Source organism: Anguilla anguilla, chromosome 13 (genome assembly GCF_013347855.1).
Source record: "Anguilla anguilla isolate fAngAng1 chromosome 13, fAngAng1.pri, whole genome shotgun sequence".
NCBI classification, from domain to species: Eukaryota; Metazoa; Chordata; class Actinopteri; order Anguilliformes; family Anguillidae; genus Anguilla; species Anguilla anguilla.
In genome coordinates, this window is record NC_049213.1 from 12,504,672 (window position 1) to 12,523,080 (window position 18,409).

An 18,409-nucleotide genomic window follows, 5' to 3' on the forward strand; every position below is an offset into this window, starting at 1 on the left:
ATATTTGCGGCTTAGCATACACACAGCATTCTGAGGAGCCATTATGGTCTACACAGTTTGTTCCATCCATAATTTAACAGGTCGGAGACTCACACAGGTGTGCTAGAAGTTTCCATGGGTGTCTCTGGGGGCTCAGACTCCCCCTCAGGTGGGGCAGCCAGCTCTGGGGGAGTGCCATCATCAGCTGGGGGGTGGTTTAAAACACATATTTTAAAAAGAACATTTAAAATTACACCATTAAATAGCCTCTAATTTCACCGTGCACACAGGATGTACAGCATACAAAACAACAAACAGTGCACATTGGTAGCAAATTAATGAGCGAAATAGTACAGACCCACTGACTTGTTCCCAAGCACAAGCAAAAACAAGCAGGCACTGTGGCTGGTGTAGGGGTGACTCTTGGTTTAAGATAAAGCAAGCCCCTGTGAACAGTAGTAAAACTGTAGTAAAACCAGCATTGATAGCCCACCTGCCGTTTCAGAGTCATTCTCCTCGCAGTTTGATTTCTGATGGTCCATCCCGTCTCCCGGTCCTGATGTCCCTCACAGAGACACCTGAAATATGAAGTCCGGGAAACGGTGAATGACTTCTCCAGGATTGGCCCATCACTTGGTTTACAATATGATTTGTCCACAATCCCCAAAACAAATCAGCTGGCCTAATCACATCAGGACTCGTATGAAGAAACAAGCATGCCTTCTGTTTATTGTCGGGCGGTACTTGGCATGACAACTGCGCGATTAGCGCGCTACACAGACGGAGGTCAAAAAACAGCAATGGCTTTAGTTACATACGCTCACCTGTACTCGTACATTATTTCCACATATACACTGACAACTTAATTTATGACCAGCAGTTCAAAAAAATAAGACGGGTCGTTCAGAAATTCTGTTTTGTTCAATAATTGTATGTAATCACAGCGCTGGATTCGAGTAACCTTTTAGTGCGGTTGGCATTCGTTCAGACATATGCAGATTTGACTATCTGTAGACGTCACACTTGCTTTGTTAGTAGCCATACTAACTGTATAAACATTCAGGATACATATTATAAGAAATAAAAAAGCATTCCTTATTCACTGTAGATTTTACCAAATATACATACGAATGCGTGGCCCTTTAGAAATACTCTTGGTCGACAGACACCAGATGACGTGTAAAACGCATGTGCTAACGGCTGGCTGGGTCGGTTATGTCCCTTTATTTTATAAAATACGATTCACTAACGGAAACTATTGCGATTAGCTGCTACGCCAAAATTCGACTTTGCATCAATTCACGCATGGGACACATGCCATTTATCGGGAAAAAAAACTAATTTGAATACAACGAAACGCTACCTACACAACATTAACAACCTACATTTACCCTCGCTCAAAAATGTCAGTGGTATAGTCATGCAAGAATAAACAAGAACAACGTATATCTGAAATACAAAGCCAGTTGGTTAACTTGCGAATCAAAAAAATGCACGACAAATAATTTGGAAGCTAAATGCCTCCTTTAAAACTATTCTCTGGCGTTTGTGTACAATCATTTCTCTTCATATACCAGCTATACATAATAAATAAAGACAGAACATAGTAATGGAAGCAGAATACTTTGATAAAGTTAACTGCTCACTGATTATCCATACTGTTGGTTTGAAAAGAACTCTAATGGATCGTAGCATGCTAGCTAGCTAGCTTTAAAAAAACTTAATTTCCAAGGGAAATTATAGTTGCCCAGTGTTTTAAAAAGCACTAACTCAGAGATCAATTAAAGTATCAACACATATACGTTTTAAAACACTTACGCAAACGTATCATAATTTAAATTGGATTCTCCATCAATAAAACTAGCCCCAAGCCAAACCAAAATACACAAAGACAATACAACTTCCGTGTCCAGCACTTCCTGTACGATGACGGGTATCGTGCTGAAACTTCTTTCGGTACGCAATGGTTCCCTAGCAAACAGGTCTAAATAAAATGCCGTAAGCCCAAATATTAAGTGTAAAATGCAAAGATATGAAGACTAATAACCGTAGTTTTGAGCTTCAATTAATGATGACGTAAATGTACAGGGGAAAAAAACAATCAAAAGCTTTCAACAAAGCTTATCGCGAACGAAGATAATGCGCGCGGTTTTCATGTTCACTGCCCTCCATATTTATACTACTATCCTCACTTTGACACTGCATGCGATCCATCTGAATGCGTGAACTCTGCAAAATAGGGCAGGACAGTACGTGCTTTACCTCACTGGATTAGTTAGCCTTTCCAAACGCTTCCTGTTCCCCAAAAAGGCACATTTTCATGTGTAAGCTTCAGCATTGCCAAACAACTCGTGATATCAACACCGCCAATTAAACTTGATATGGTAGGATTGTAAATACAACGTACTTCTTCATAGACAAACTTGATTCAGCGTGCCCATGTAAAGTCTGATACTGAAAGTGTAACTACAAGTGGGTTCCATAGAAAAATGTTTTTTTTTTTTTTTTTTTTGTATTTCAGGAAGAATTATTAGTGAGTGATATACATTTCTAAATATGATTTTAAAATTACATATAGTCATTTTGTTAAATTTTCCAATTATTTCCATCAGCTATTAGTGGATCCAAGCTTGGAGTTAATTTTATTCTGTAAATTTGACCTAATATTTGTTTTTCTAAGGTCTACACAAGCGATGATAAACAAATTATCACAAGAAATGTTACATTCACCCAAAATCAGGTAACAGAAATTTGAGAAGTGCGCACTAATGTTTTGTGTCTGGCAAGCTAATTTTTACCAGCAGTCTACAGATCCCTCTGTTCCAGTCTTCCATATCCTGCTTACATGGCCCCACCAATCCCACCGACTCTGCCACGTTTTGTAGATATTGGTCCACTCAAAAGGTGTGTGCATTAGCAGAAAGATTCATGTCTGCTGATATTTGAAGCGTTATTCTGAGGGGGAAAAATGTCATCAGAGTACAAAAGGTATTTTTTGCTTCTAAGAAATTGGTGTGCCATGACATTAAACAAGCTAACCATCTCACAGGTGAAAAAGCATTGGGAAACAATGCAAAAGACATTAAATAACCAAATTAATAGTCTACTTCACCCAATCATGCAATCGGGATATAAAGTGGAGGGAGATAACCAGCTTTTCTGGTGTCTTGCAGTATCACAACTTCAATTACCCATTTGCCCCGGTTTCAACACAGAAGCCTTCCACAATGAAAGCCAGAAGAATACAAACTAAATATGGGCGGTAAATCAACACATAAAGAGTATGTTTAACACAGTGAGGGACTACTACTTGTTTAACAGGCTACTGTTTGAAATGGGCCCATTGAAAATAATCCCAAATAGGGACTCAAACATACAAAGTTGGACAGTTTGGACAACTGTTTGACCGTATAGACTTTATTCCTTTTCAAATATTTTTTATCTTTAAGCCGGCAACTTCTCGTGATATTTTACACCACAAAATGCAGACACTGCCCCTTGATTTCACAAGTGCTTCAATAGTTTGACAACATGCTGAAGACAGCGAAGGAAAGTATGTACAGAAGGTAAGTCTGCCTACCTGCTTACAAAGCACATGTAAATGACTTGTCAAAAAGCTCTTAAGCAGGTACACACATTTACCAAGTCTGAAGAGTCTGAAATGTAAATTTATCTCACCTTAGAAAAGGAAACAAAGCAATGCCAATCTCTGCCAACATTAAGACGGCTGTCTGAAATATGCTGTGGCAGAGTGCAACATTAGTTTATCCAGTGACAGGTCTGTGACAGTTAGAAAAAGCAGTTGCTATTATTCCACTTATCTTAGAATGGCAATGTCAAAGAACGCTAAAAGTACTGAATGTAAATGTAACTTGACAATAATGGTGCATGCTGGAACCTGAAAACAGGGGTGAAATGTATACAAATACACACACAGCACATCACTGCAGACAAGCAGATGAAAATTGAGATGCATATTCCACTGTGGATCACTTCAGATTAGATAACCTACACAACCACACAGCAAACCTGCTACAGCTGCTTGAACCAAAGCATAAAACATCCTTGTTTTTCTTAAACAACTACTCACTTGATGCTGTTTGAAATTCAGCATTAGTCTGTGAACCTGCAGAACTTGTATCTCGGTAGCATTAGCCTTCACACATAAAACAGACACATTATAATCTAGCGTCCAGCATCAGCGCAATTTAGCACTGGGTTGAGGACAGTCAGAAAAGTGTGTTTAAACAGCCTGAGACTTGCAGCTGGCAACGGACAACACATGTTCATTACTGGGACATAATGGGAAGTGGGTAATTCCACACTGCTGTCTGACACATCGGAGAACCAATTTTGATTTAATTTTATCAAAAGAATCTCAATGTTCTTAAATGGCTGATCTTAACTATTTAATAATGATCTTCATTTTCCATCGCAATGGTAACTGTTTAATAAATGTTTTAAATACTGTTATTACACAGTACTAAAGCCAAGACCAGCACCGGAAAAGTGAATAGTAGCACACACCTAACTGATGGCCAAGCATACTAGCTACTGCAGGTATCGACACGGACTTGTAGCTTCTGTAACCCATGGCTTTATAAACGCTTGCTAGCCACCCAGGTTAAAGCGTGAGAAAGCTTTAGGTCGAGCTCCCAAAATGGAGAGGAAATCGAGTTCACCCCCTTAGTAAATACATATGATACTATATTTTACTGTGATAATCTAAGAAACATGTATCAGTTAATAGACTAGAACCTTCAATCATGTATGTAGGCTATGGATCAATATCAGCAAAGTTGACACTTTACAGTACAATGGGTTTTGTTTTGTTTACAAAGTAGCAAGTTAATGCTGCACCTATGAGAAACACTGTAACATCAGAGAGGTTGCTATATTGTCGGCTATTGAGTGAACTTCAGATATCCAAGCCTGGCTACATAATGACACTTAGCTGGCTAACGAGTGGCCAGTGCTCAATAAATCGACTCAGTTTAGCTGGCAAGTCAGGTTGGGAGCACAATCTTCTGCGAAACTGCCTCAATTAAAAAATGGCGATACTAGCTAAACATTTCAAAAAGGCCTATCCAAATTATATGTGAAATGCTAGCTCGCCAATTAGCCAGCTAGTCTAATCACACTAGAAAAAAACGGTGGATGCCTTTATTCAAACGAAAGTGTTACAGGTAACATTCGCTAACAGCGCTAGCAAGCTAAATTAGCTAACACGACACAAAAATCAGACCGAAAACTTCACCAAGATAACTTGTTCGTGTGACAGCTAACGTGAACATACAGAAAACAGGTAACTGTAAGCTACTCGTTGTTAGCTAACGTTAGCCAAATTGGAAACAAAAGGAGGGGTGGGCCTGCTTTGAAATCGTGGAGTGTTACTGTTTACTCGCCAGCTAGCTACCTACATTCCGCTCCGTGACAAGGGTGAATCAAATCCAGCTAGCAAGCACAATCGACAAAGATCCGGCTGTAGCTAATTAGCCACATGGCTAACTAGAGTAAGGTAGCGTTAAACAAGTAACACAAATGGGGTTGCCATTTGTACATGAAGAGCTAGCTAGCTACTTTGCAAACGAGAAAGCATGCTATAATAGGTCACCTCGCCTAACGCTGCCAAAATGTTAACTGACGTTACTGAATGTAGACTAACGTTTGCTAGCTAGCTATGACAATTTAGCAAATGAGTGTTATCAAGCTAGCTATCTAGCTAAATACCAGGCTGATGGGTTATAAACTTAGTATTATAGCCGGTGTAGCTAGTAATAACTAACATTACCAGTCATACCCGTAAAGAAAACCAATTTCGGCAACTACTATTACTAGCTAGCATGTTAGCCACCAATCAAACTAAGACTAGAAACGTTATCAATTTAACGCTAATCTACTTCACAAACGTTAGCTAGTTGTTATTGTCGGGCAAGGAGGCGAAACTGACGCGCTAAAATTGACGCCAACCTTACATATTAAACTCACCTTTTTGCTACAATGTGATCCCGATGTCCTCGTAGCTAGTTTGCTGGGCAGCTACATCAGAGCAATCCTCCACAAATAAATCGCTTATGACTTTCATCTGTGAAGTAATATGAGCAACGCAGGGAAGCGCTCGGCGGGTACCGAAAAACAATCTTCAACGCGTATCGACATTTATTACCATGACACCGCAAGTATATGCGGACTGTCCTAGAGAATTCTCAAAGCTCGGTCTCTGATGCCAAAAATACGCCGCAGTTATCTTAGCAGTTGAGTTACGTTAGTTAGCTAGCAACATATCTCGCTACATTGTCTCCGCATTTCAGTCCACAGGAAATTGCTGTCCCCTGCTCATTGAAGAGCATACCAAGTTCTTGTTTATAGTTAGCTTGCTAATTTGGCTACCGTCTCCAACTTTATTTTGCTCCAGAGTTCAGTTGTTGGCATTAACTTCAATCATTGAGAATACCACTAGTGACAAAGATAGCTAGCTCAGGCTGCGTTTTCGCGCTTGACCGAAAAGACGGACTTGGTGACTAGGCTAAATGCTTTCCATCGTTTTTGCATCATTCTGTGGTCAGTCGTAAAAGACTTTTAAAAATGATGGTTCATCCTCACCCCCACGCCACACGTCACTCCAGAGCATTGGGTCAAAAACGTTTTGTAGTTCTGACTAGATCATCAATAGCCAGCAAAATTAAGGTTAAGCAAAACATGGTGAAATAAAACGATTGAGAGCATTTCAGATAAACATATGTAAAATAGTCTAATTAAGACATATCCCTATGACTTAAATCTGTTTTGGCGCCATTTTTTGTCAGCGCTTGTGGTGGGGATCCTAGTTATATGCGCATAAAATCTAGTAAATGTAGGGCAGACAGGTTCCTGTGAAGTACCTGGCACGTTGTATTAATAGCACGAAGAACCTTGAATCTGTTATGGGAGATGCGTGTGTAATTTTATAGCCCCCTTTTCAATGCCTACCCACACACCCAACAAAACAAACAAACCAACCAAAAAATGAAGTAGCCTGAATCTGTTGCTGGGGGGATCTACTGTGGTGTGTGTCTTTGATAAGTGTAAGATTTTCTGTGCCATCTTGGACATGCAGTGTGAATCCAGACAAAGGATAGTAGGCCTAATAGTCCAGTTATATAGACTCCACTGTCTGCTTGCTTGTAATGTGTGATGTGCAAACCATCGGTAGCTTTGTCTTATTTGCAGTTAATAAGGGAATTATTGTGGAATGAACGTGCAAAGCCAATTTGGGAGAAAAGTGGAAGATTTTGTACATTTAGATATGTATATTCAAAAATGAAATGCATCTTAACTGAATGCTTGTTTATTGGATGTTAAATGATTTATAGTCCAAATGGTTGGTCAATGCACGTTAAAGACTAAATAGTTATTTTAACCGTTTTATAATTGATTTATCCATTTTTGTGGTGCCTGTGGCAACAGAAGAAATGTTTCTGATTAAAAACTTGAAATCAGTCATCTTGTGACATTACATTTATTTGGCAGACACTTTTATCCAAATCGACTTACAATAAGTGCATACCGAAGGTCAGTGGAACAACTACAAAACACCGGTCCGATAAGGTACAATACTCAATTTGTAACAGTTCATAGCCATGAGTTCAACACATTGAGTCCAGTTCACACAGTAAACACTACTCTGCCCCAAGCCAAACTAGGAGGCATAACAAACTACAACATCAAGATAATGATACAAAGTACAATACGTGCTGGATGGAAGTACATGTAACATGAAAGTGGCACAGTAGGTACATGTGTAGCATGAAAGAGGGGGATTTAAGTGATAAAAAAAGTTCTCAATGAAAATTGAAGAATTGCTTCAGCAAACAAAAGCCTTCCAAAAGTACACAATGTCAAAACAAACAAGGCAAACAAAGACTGTTCCTCATTTCCAAACTCTATTCTCTCCAGGTCCAGCCCTACCCTCTATTACTCCTTTACTACAACATAGGTCTCCATCTATTGCTCTTTACTCCTCATTGTTTCCAGCAAAAGCCTTGTCCTTAAAATCCACAACACACCCTCAAAAATAATTTGTCTATCACACCCAGAATCACTCAACTCCGCAAAGCTGCAATCAAAAGGAAAGCTGTTATCAACTCTTAACCAACCGACTCACTCCGCTGCTAATTCGACCTCTTTCTGCCTGGATACAGGTATCGTGCTCCTCTATGTAGAAGAGCACATTATGATAAAAGGTTTGTTCCATTTGTCATAAAACATCTTCAGGTACATCCAGTATTCTTAAATGATCCTTTTCCTTGAACCCCTTCCACCCAACCCACACACTGAACACATAATATCTTGCTGACCTGTTATTTGTGTGAATCGGTTCTAGTCTGATCGGTCCCCTGCTGGTACACCAGAGTACTATTTGTTGCTTACTCTACTCCACTGTCTGTGTGTATAATATCATTTATCTCTAGGGCATTACCTGTTTTTACTGTTCTGATTGCCTATACTCAAATTTCCTCACTGAGGACAGTAAAGGTCTATTGTATTTTATTCAAAAAGTCATGCATTCAAAGGTGTCTGCTGTGCACAGGAAATTGCCATGCCCAACAAAGTATTCAGCCCCAAATAAGAAATGTTTACTGCAAATATAAAAGCCTGTTGTGTGAAACAATGCACTTGACTCTTCAGTCAATGATAAGAAAATCAACAAAAAAATGTATATTTTTATAATATTTTAGATGCATCAAAAATTAACAGCATAAGGAAAAGCTATTCAAATTTCAAAATAGTAGACTGCACTTTAGTACAGTACATCTTAATTGTTTTAGAAATGGTATGTAAAAATATTTAATAATATATAAAATATTTTTATACTATTTATACTATTTTATAGCCACCTGGCCCCAAGAAAGAAGTCATAGACAAACACTGACATTCATCATCTCTCGTGAGCTCCATATTGTTTGGGACAGAGACATTTTTTATTCTTGATTTGGCTCTGTACTCCACAATTTTAGATTGGTAACCAAACAATTCACGTGTGGTTAAAGTACAGATTCTCGACTTTTATTGAAGGGTATTTATACATTTTTCACCATGTAGAAATTACAGCACTTTTTATATATATAGACCCGCCATTTCATGGCACCATGTTTGGAACAAATGGCTTCACTGGTGTTTCTGATTAGTCAGGTGTGTACAATTGCTTCCTTAATGCAGGTATAAAAGAGCTGTCAGCACCTAGTCGATTTTAGATTGCCTTTGGAGTCTGTTATTGGCATTTGTCACCCCTTCAATTCAAAGGAAAGAAGAAATCTTCCCAATAAAAAACGCCTTTTTCCTCTGGTCAGCTTTCACTCCAAAGACCAAACAAAACGCCACATTGTACCAGGAAAGCAATCTTGCACCAAATGTGACATATGCTTTATTACATAATATACATCACATCGTACCGCATGCAACATCTCTGTACTGAAGTATTAACTGTGTACTGGCTCACGTGCACACTGAAGAATTAAATCAAAGACAGATGCACACACACAAGTGAAAGGCTTTCAAAGGAGTAAAGAATTTATTTATATATACAAAACTGTTTACAGCAAGATTTGTGTTGATGAGGGGGAGGGGGAGCTGGTGTTGAGGTGCGCAACACCAGTAGGTCCCCGGTTCAAGTCACCAGAGAGAAACCCCAGAATGCACCTTCAGTCACGGAGGAAAGCCAGGTTGAGGTGTGTGTGTGTGTGTGTGTGTGTGTGAGGGTAAGGCACAGAACACGGCATCACCAGCACAAATGCTGCCCTCCACCACCAACAATCACTTTTTCAATATTCAAGAGCTGTTCCTGATTAAAAGATAAACCACGGCAAAACAAAAATACCAAAAATAGGTACATCATTTCAAGCAGAGCAAGAAACAATTCTGTCTTTGATTTGTGTCTATCAAACTAGACGCAGGTGGGTTAAAGAGGTCAATTACCATGTCCATTTAATATACATAACAGTTTACCTGAAACTGTAAAGCACAACTAGGTATTTAATAGCAGTGTAATTATGTACATAATTTAATATACAATTGCTTGGTTTCTAAAGGACCAACAATGATGATGATTCTATTAAACCCCTGTCTGTTTTGTCCTGTTTGGGGAATTAGTTATGCAAGACTTTCTAATGTTGCTACAGAAGTGAAATTATCTGCTTTTCTTAATTGTAAATCAGGGGCGATTTCACACATTACAACTACAATCTTATTTTTCCCAATAACAACCAGAAGAGCCACCTACCAACCAGTAACTCAAGAATATCAAAATCTAAAGGATAAAAAGATATTTTGTTATTTAGAGAGACGAGACAAAAGCAAAGCAGAAATACATTGTTTCTTTACACAACCGGTATATTCCACAGGGAAGGAATCGTATACAATACTGTCTCTTTCTATAAACTAAATTCTGTGCCTACTTTTCGAGCGGGCATATCTGTAGACACCTATCATTCTGCCTGCAAGAACACAAAGGAGAGGACTCCAATCTTTTGATTCGTTCAGATTATAATTTTACCAATACTTAGAATACATTTTCACGTGAGTTCACATGTAAGCCAGATGTGTAATGTTTAATGAGAACTGTCAGTCACTCTCTTTTCTGAAGTGTATCCCAAAATTGGATAAACTGCCCTGATCTGAATATCTGAGTCTCAAGAGTCCTGGTTGCTTCTATCAGTGTCTAAGGCAGGATTGGCTAGATGAATTAACCAAGTCAGCTGTTCTTTTTCAAAATCATTGGTTGACATGCAAACTCCCAACACGTTGGCCTCGTGGATTGCTTCAAGATGAACTGGAAACAATGTTGTGTTGACCAGGGTTAACTGGTTCAGACTACAAAAAAACCTAAAACACTGGCTTGAGGTTCCTGTGGTACACCTGGGCCTGGCAGTTGCAATCAGGATCTGATAAGGTCTGTTTGATACCACCCAACCTGGCAGACAAATAGCTGCGTATCCACTGGCGAAAAAACTCTGATTAGACGACTATTGCGGGGGGGGGGGGGGTTACTCAGTCTGGTAAAAAGGCTACCGAGATGAGGAGAGCCTGGTGTCAGGATTGGTCAGCTCTTGTACAGCGTTCACAGTGATTGGATGGCTGGTGGTAGTTCTATGATATTGTGGGCTGTGATTGGTAGGCTGGTGATGAACGGGTTGGGTGAGGGAGCAGTGGGGATGTCTCCACTGCTGTTTCCAACAGGGGCTCTACATCACGAAGCATTTCTTATCCTCTGCGGGGGCATTACCATCCGCCTTCTCCATCTCCAAAATAATCCTCTTGAACACCTCCACAGCTGTCTATAACAGAGACCATGAAGTGAAAAATGAGTTCAAAAAGCTCTGGTTCACACTACAGGACAGCACAGCCACAAATTCTTATTTCCACAGTTTGAACAATTAACAGTTAGTTTTCATAGCACCATCCAAGAACTGGTCATCGGGTCGGCCAATGACATTTAGTCAGGATTGATTTGCTAAGTGTAATCATAGACTAATCCCATCAACTGATACCATTTTAATGCCAAATATTTCAAAGGCAAGAGGGAAATACTTTTTGCGACACACATAACACCTGCCACGTCTGCAAGAAAGCACAAAGCAAGTTAAACCAAGTCCCTTCGTGAATTAAAAAAAGCAGTGGGATCCGATGGCAGGCTGTGGAACATCGCTACGCTAAAACCCAGACATCCGGCAGCGGCTGGATTTTTATCATTTTGTGCAACTGAGCCGCATCGATGCCCGTGAACGTGCACGTGCCAGAGTACGACCTGACGGAGTTCCGCTGCGACCAGGCCGGGAGCGCGCCCTGGCGCCAGGGTTTACCTGGTTCTCCTTGGCGGAGGACTCCATGAACGCGGCGCCCCAGGAGTCCGCGAGCTTCTTCCCCTCCTCCGGTTTGATCACCCTGCGGAAACGACAGGGGCTCAGTGCTGGGGGCTCGAGGCATTTCCGCCCGCTAAGGGGAACTCCACTGATTCGCGGGTATAAGCTTTCTCACGTCAACAACCGTTGGTGTCATTTGAATCTATTTTTTTCCCCTCGTATATCTTTGGGAGAAACGCGTAATTCCCCTTTAAGTGCACCAAAGCCAGGTGGCATGCATCAGCCACCAAAGTAATGAAGATGAAGCCTCAAAAGTCCCAGAGACTAAAATGCTTAGGATGTCAGTTAGTTCTGTACTGATCTCAGCTAACAGTCCTGTTCACTGGGTCAAGCCCGTTAGTATCATTACCGTTACCTTTGTTCAACGGTCGCTCTCACCTTTCCATGTGAAGATCCTTTTTGTTCCCAACAAGAACAGTTGGCACCCTGGGAAAAACCAGGAAATTAATTTTGGGGAACAAAGGTCTTCATTTAAAATGAAGATTGTGGCACAAGATGCATGAATTGCTTTGAAGCCAGACTCTCTGGCTTAGGAAACTCACTGTATTTTCCCAACCATGTCCAGCAGCTTATCATGAAGGACCTGAACCACTTCGAAACTGCAGAGAGGGGGGGCAGGTAATAAAGATAATAAAGAATGTGAGTGAAAGAGAGATGGATGGGGGAGAAAAGGGAGACATGGGGATAGAGGGAGAAAAAGACAGATAAAAGACAGAGAGATGTGGGGGGAAGGAAAGAGCGTTAAACCAATATGCAAATTCATAAAAATTCACAGTCAGCTCACCCAGTGACAGCAGGAGGGAACAGACTGCTGCACGTGCAGTGTGAGGCCCAACAAAAGACATAATTAACGGAAACACTGAGCATACGTGCGGTTCACACAATTACGTGACGGAACTGACTGTGACCATTTCCCCCAATAGCGCTCGGGCCGGAGTACATGGTCCAGCAATGGCACAAGAAACCAACCGACGCCAAGGTCCAGCAATGGCACATGAAACCAACCTTTTCATGGAGGTGACAGCGTAGACCAGCACATAGCCGTGGATGTCCACTGAGTGAGACTGAGGGAAAATGGAGTATTCGTCCTGCACAGATAGAGGGAAATGACACAATCGCTAATTAGCCAGTGACAACGATCAAACATCTGGACAAACTAGGCAATGTTAGCGAGGCCTTAGCGATCACCCTCCTGACGCCTGTAACAATGGGAACAGGTCTGTTCTAACAAAGCAGCTGCGGGTTTAATCCATTAACTAAACTCAAGGGCCAGGCTGTCCGTGACTCAAGCGTTAGGCTTTTAGTATGGCCCTGCTAGCTTTAGCACATGCGTTAATCCCCTCGAGAAGTGCCCCTTCTCCGTCCCGTCGATTCGGTTCTCATCTTCTCCAGCGTCTCTAACGCTCCTGACCGCTCCTCCCCGCTCGACCTAATGGTCAAGTTTGGTCGGTTCATTTCGGTTTCCACTGTGGTGCCGGGCACCCCTTCCTGCCTGACCACACAGTCAAGTGCAGCTTGTTACTTCCTGGTTCCCCTTTTGTGTTGGCTCTTACATTCCCATCGTTCTTCCCTGTCTGTTGGTTTTCTCTTGTATGCCCTGGCTCTTCCATACTTTCAAAGACACAGATGGGGATCCTATGGTGTTTCCAATTCAAATATTCAATGATTCTTTTCAAGGACCTAATTTTTTAATTACTGAGCTTGTAACTGACTTAAGTAAAAAGTTAACAAGACGTTCCACCCCGCAAACTAGTTTATTGGTGATACTGCACACTTTGAAACGCTCATATCTCCCACAGATTCACAAAAGTTTGGTTTGTTATTGCATGGGATATGTCTAACTACAGGGAAAGAGTTTTGTGAAGTGCATGAAGTCATTCATTATTAATATTATTAATGCATCAAACTATTACTATTTAAATTTTTTAACTATTTATTTTAAACCGAGTCAGGCAGAAAGCGGCACAATAAGAGAAATTGGGGGGGGGGGGGGGGCAGCGCAGGGGTGGGTAAGGAGTGCCATGCCAACTTCAGACTTTCATGCCAACCACTGCAATTAATGAGCAAAATATCACCATCACTTGCACAATCTGACATTCTATCTATGTGTAGATAAGCCAATGTGTGAGAGCCAAGACCCTTTACTTTATACTGATATGAAACTTTCGCTGTCGTCTAATCTACAAGTGAACACTGGTGTACAGATCAAATAATCTTATCGAGCCGGAGGATGGAAAATGGAAAATGGAAACAAAAACCCTCATACACACCAGTCTTCTAGGAATGGATACGCTCACCCCTGCTACAGCCCAATCCTGCTTCCAAATGTCCCTTACTTATTCCTATCCAGATTAATTAAATTAACAGTTACCTCTCCACAGAAGCCATTTTGGAACGCTCAAAACAGAGGCAATTTTCTCTGCTTCCATCAAGAAACAGAAATTTGAGTGACACACCTGCATGTACCTCCAAAGGTTTTGAAGTTTGGATGCAGCCAAAAGCTATTGCTCCATTCCAGAAATGTTTTAGACTGATATGCAAATGCATATCACCATGGTTGCCTTCCCCTACTATAAGTCAGTGATTCCCAAACTTCACAAGAATATGACACACTTAATCACCAAATACCATGACCTTAAAGGTCTGTGACCTTATTTACATGTAGCTGGACACATGCTGAAGTACGGGATTCAAAGGTTTTTAATACAAATCTGAACAAGTGCATGCACTTTGTGACTAGTGCACTGCAACTGCAAGCATAGTTTTTTAATTGACTGGCGTGAATCTCAACGGAAGGAGTTTCAGCTGCTTTCGTGTGTTATCTTGTGACCTGTGTCAATTCCTTTCAAGACCCACCTGACAGTTTGGGAAACACCGCTCTACAGTATGGCCAGATATTGAGGTACAAGTTAATGAATGTTAAATCTCACTGATACCTGTCCTGCAGTGTCCACCAACTGCAGATTGAAGTCCTGGCCGTTGACGGACACCATTTTATTGAAGGCTTGTGGAAGAAGGGGAGAGACATTGTCAGGTGCATACATTGAGATTCTAGCAGTCATAACAAGAGCAACACATTTTCATGCTACATTCATAATGTGACTGGTCTTGCGAAACGTGAACAGCCACCAGTTAACCCAGCTACCATGAGGAACACTGCTGATAAATATGCAACAGGAGTCAACCTCACAAAATTTACAAATGAGTATTTTGTGTATGAATACAATCTGTATTTATCACTGTGTAGCACAGTCAACACCTATAATTTTACTGATTTGTGCAACTGAATATGTGGCCGGTGGGGGTGTCAATGTCTTTGGGCAACATATTTAAATCCAAATATCTTCAGTAAAAATACCATATGAAAACAAGGCTTAAGCACCTGAAACAGAAACTAGGCAAACAACCTTGGATAAGAGCTATACAAATCAGTAATGTTGCTGAGTCTGCACACAAAAAGGAAACTCACTGTTCTCAATGGTTGGATCATAAGAATCTACAAACTGTCCCTCCACGAACTGGATTGTAAGTGAAGATTTGCCTGGAAAAAATATTGGATTAGTATTTTACTTGCACACAGATACAACAACAACAGTCCACCGAAACTCATATTGGTCCACACGACTAATTAGTTAGCTGTGTAACTAGCTGCTATATGACTAGCAGTTGAATTAAAATAATGTAACAGGATCACTTTACACTAGCAAGCAACTGATCCTATTCTATGTCACAAGCTCTAACGTATGTCCCAATGTTGTCCCACGTTGCAAGGTCGAACTTGTTTTTGTAGCAGCCGGCTAGCCCGCGAGCAAGATAAAATCAGCGCTCCTTTGACCAGTACTTAGCTAGCTTAATAACTACTTCGAAACGTGGGAAAACTTTGCCAAGTTTCGGCGTAAGATGGCGAACTGTGTTTACATTTTGGTTTTCACTTCATTCTAAACAAATAAACGTTGTAGCTTCCCATAATAACCAACGTTACCCGTGAGCACTTTCGAGAACTAACTAGCTACAAGTTCGTTAATAATGCGTGCTAGATGACAAAACAATAGCATAGCAAGCTACCTAGCTACCGATCGAGCCAGCTTCCCCCAAATGTTGCACTCACCTACGGATCTGTATCCCAACACGGCGATCTTCCTGTACTTCGGTTGAGGCATGCTTTAAAATATCTATCTACTAAAATAAATATGAAATCAAATGTGCTCTTAAATTTTGAAAGAAAAACTTTTATCGCCACGTTCGCCTCGTGTCACGTGACAACAACAAACTTTTTAGAAGCCGCTCGAGCTCGTTGTCCGCCGGGCCTCAAGCTGCGCTCGAGACCTTAATGGACTATTTTCGCGAAATCTATTAATATCTGTATTAAGTGTATATATTGTATATACCACTGCCTCTCGTCGTATTATTTTATGACTAATAACTTTTTAGTTTTTACAACAAAAGAAACAAAACAAAAACAGCCTATTCACGGCAGTACTGCGCACAACTCTTACTGTCGAAAACTGGGCAAGCACACCGTCGTAAAACTGCAGACGTCAGAGGGCATGCGTCGTTGAGGCCGAGCCCAGATCTGATCCTCTGGGGATCGTCTCTCGGGAATGAAGAAATTTACTGCTATGCAAAAGGCTTCGACAATTTAGCATTTTCTGTACTTATGTATGCATAAATAAAGTGCGTTTTTATATCATATGCAAACACACCGATATTACAAAAGAACATCTTATTCAAAGAAATACGTCTACAGCCTACGTTTTGAGTCTGTGCGCCAAGCTCGTCAAACCCACAGCAAGTCTTCGTGACGGTTTTAAATAATTTTGTCATAAACTGTTCAGTAAAACCAGTATTGTAATGCATACAGTGTTTGTTTGCAGATAAAGCAACCTGAGATGGCTCTATGTTTGCAGTCTCACATGTATATACAATCGTAGTTTCCTCTTTTTATTGAACATGAATTGAAATTGACGAAAGTGATTGTAAATAATGAAATAATGAAACTATTACTTGATGCAGCAGTTATGCAAATCAATGCCTTGTCTTCAACTTAAAATAGTAAATATCAATAACATACATATAGAATGCAGAAATTTAAGATGTGTGTGCACTTCATCCATACAGAAGAAATGTTGCAATGTGACTCTTAACAGTTCCCTGTATTTGAAATAGGATAATAGGCTACGTTAGACAATTATTCCCAGTGCCCCCTTCCTCTTTTCATCTTCTAGGCATGCATGTCATCTTTTGTGGGATCCTTTGAGATAACATAATTTAAAATCAATCCTTCAGTTGGAACAGCAAAAGAGGACAAAGCATTTTTTCTTGCCAGGGGGGTATTAGGAGCTAGCTGCTGACACAAGACAGTGAATGGGCTGATGATGAGTGTTATAAGTGGGCCTCTAGGAACCTGTGTGCGCATTGAGAAAGAGAATTCAGAAACATGTTGCAATAAGTGTTCTGGCAAATAGATCTACCCCTCAGGATGGCCTACCGACACAAACTGCACTTGAAAGGTTTTCACATCACTGCCAATGACTGTAGTTTTGTGTGCTATTTTGCCACAAAATATTGCTGAAAAGTGCCTGAAAACAGAAAAATGTACAATTTCACAGATTAAGTTTTAAAGTTATTCTTGAACTATATGTGTACATACATACCTTTTACCTGTTGCATCTAAGTTACACAGTATCAGAACACAGATGTGCTGAATGCACATCACAGCATGTGCATTCAGCACATTTTAAAAAAATCACTCAAATCCCTCCCCTCCATCTCACGTAACATTTTATTAATACTCTGCATGCAAAGATCAGTCAACCGGATTCTTATGGATGCAATTTCGCTTAAAGCCACCAGATGGCGCCTTCCAAAGCCTGGCAAAGTTCCTTAGAGGTTAAAAGACAACATGCACCTGTGTTTATACATATCTATATAACCTTTACATGTACAAATTATTATGCAGGTATGAAAATGTGGGTGGAATATTCTAATAATTGTAAATAGAGATGCATCCAGATACACCGGTATTCATCCATATTCATCTTCCAACTTCCAGACATGACCGTCACATACCACACAAACATGCAGAAAATGAGGCCAAGCAGAACAAAACATTAAAAAGCAAAAGAAAATACACGTATTTATTGAATGTTTTCCTTGCATACATAAAAACAACCCCCCCCCCCCCCCCACCAAAAACAAAAAGTAAAAAAATAAGAAACATCCTACAGGTACAATCCTTTGAGAAATCTGACACTTTCTGTTGTGGTATTCAAGGTCATATCGAAACAACTACAAATACTACTAGCCTATACATACATGAGAAGTCAGAATAACTAAATATATAGTTTTACACAGTAACCATTAAGGACAAGCTCAGTGTTTTAGAAATGGCTGAACTCTATCACATCACATTCTGAAACAACCATTTCATTTTCTTCCAGGTCTATCTTCCACTAAACCCTGATTAAAGAAGCTTGGCTGACAGATACTTAAAACCATCGCCTCTTTTCCGTATAGAATTATTATTACAACTT

General features: G+C 40.4%; 2 protein-coding genes across 7 annotated transcripts in view; both read right to left on the reverse strand.

The window, feature by feature from the left end:
- LOC118211876 (histone-lysine N-methyltransferase 2D-like) overlaps positions 1-6,553 on the reverse strand; it is a 49,398-nt gene extending 42,845 nt beyond the window's left edge. For 4 of the 6 annotated variants that reach the window (XM_035389430.1, XM_035389431.1, XM_035389432.1 and 1 more), the window contains exons 1-3: positions 5,968-6,553; positions 473-557; positions 94-184 (exon numbers count right to left, since the gene is read on the reverse strand). In XM_035389430.1, coding sequence (XP_035245321.1) covers positions 94-184; positions 473-521 — 140 coding nt within the window. In that variant the 5' untranslated portion in view covers positions 522-557; positions 5,968-6,553. Of the gene's footprint in view, positions 1-93; positions 185-472; positions 558-1,107; positions 1,490-1,797; positions 2,086-5,967 lie in introns of those variants that run through there. The other 2 variants (XM_035389428.1, XM_035389429.1) reach the window with 2 other exon arrangements.
- A 2,954-nt stretch (positions 6,554-9,507) lies between these two features.
- Positions 9,508-16,436, reverse strand: rhebl1 (Ras homolog, mTORC1 binding like 1). Its single transcript, XM_035386862.1, has 8 exons — positions 15,985-16,436; positions 15,346-15,417; positions 14,813-14,880; positions 12,882-12,964; positions 12,419-12,475; positions 12,255-12,302; positions 11,817-11,898; positions 9,508-11,291 (listed from the first exon to the last, which is right to left on the reverse strand). The coding sequence occupies exons 1-8, from the start codon at positions 16,034-16,036 to the stop codon at positions 11,199-11,201; spliced, it is 555 nt and encodes a 184-aa protein (XP_035242753.1). The 5' UTR covers positions 16,037-16,436; the 3' UTR covers positions 9,508-11,198.
- Between the last annotated feature and the right edge of the window lie 1,973 nt (positions 16,437-18,409).

Coding starts and splice junctions, on each gene's coding strand:
- rhebl1 (XM_035386862.1), bottom strand. CDS start 16,036: ATGCCTCAACCGAAGTACAGGAAGATCGCCGTGTTGGGATACAGATCC. Junction 12,303..12,418: donor GACATGGTTGGGAAAATACA/GTGAGTTTCCTA, acceptor GGTTTTTCCCAG/GGTGCCAACTGTTCTTGTTG. Junction 11,899..12,254: donor AAGGATCTTCACATGGAAAG/GTGAGAGCGACC, acceptor TCGTTTCCGCAG/GGTGATCAAACCGGAGGAGG.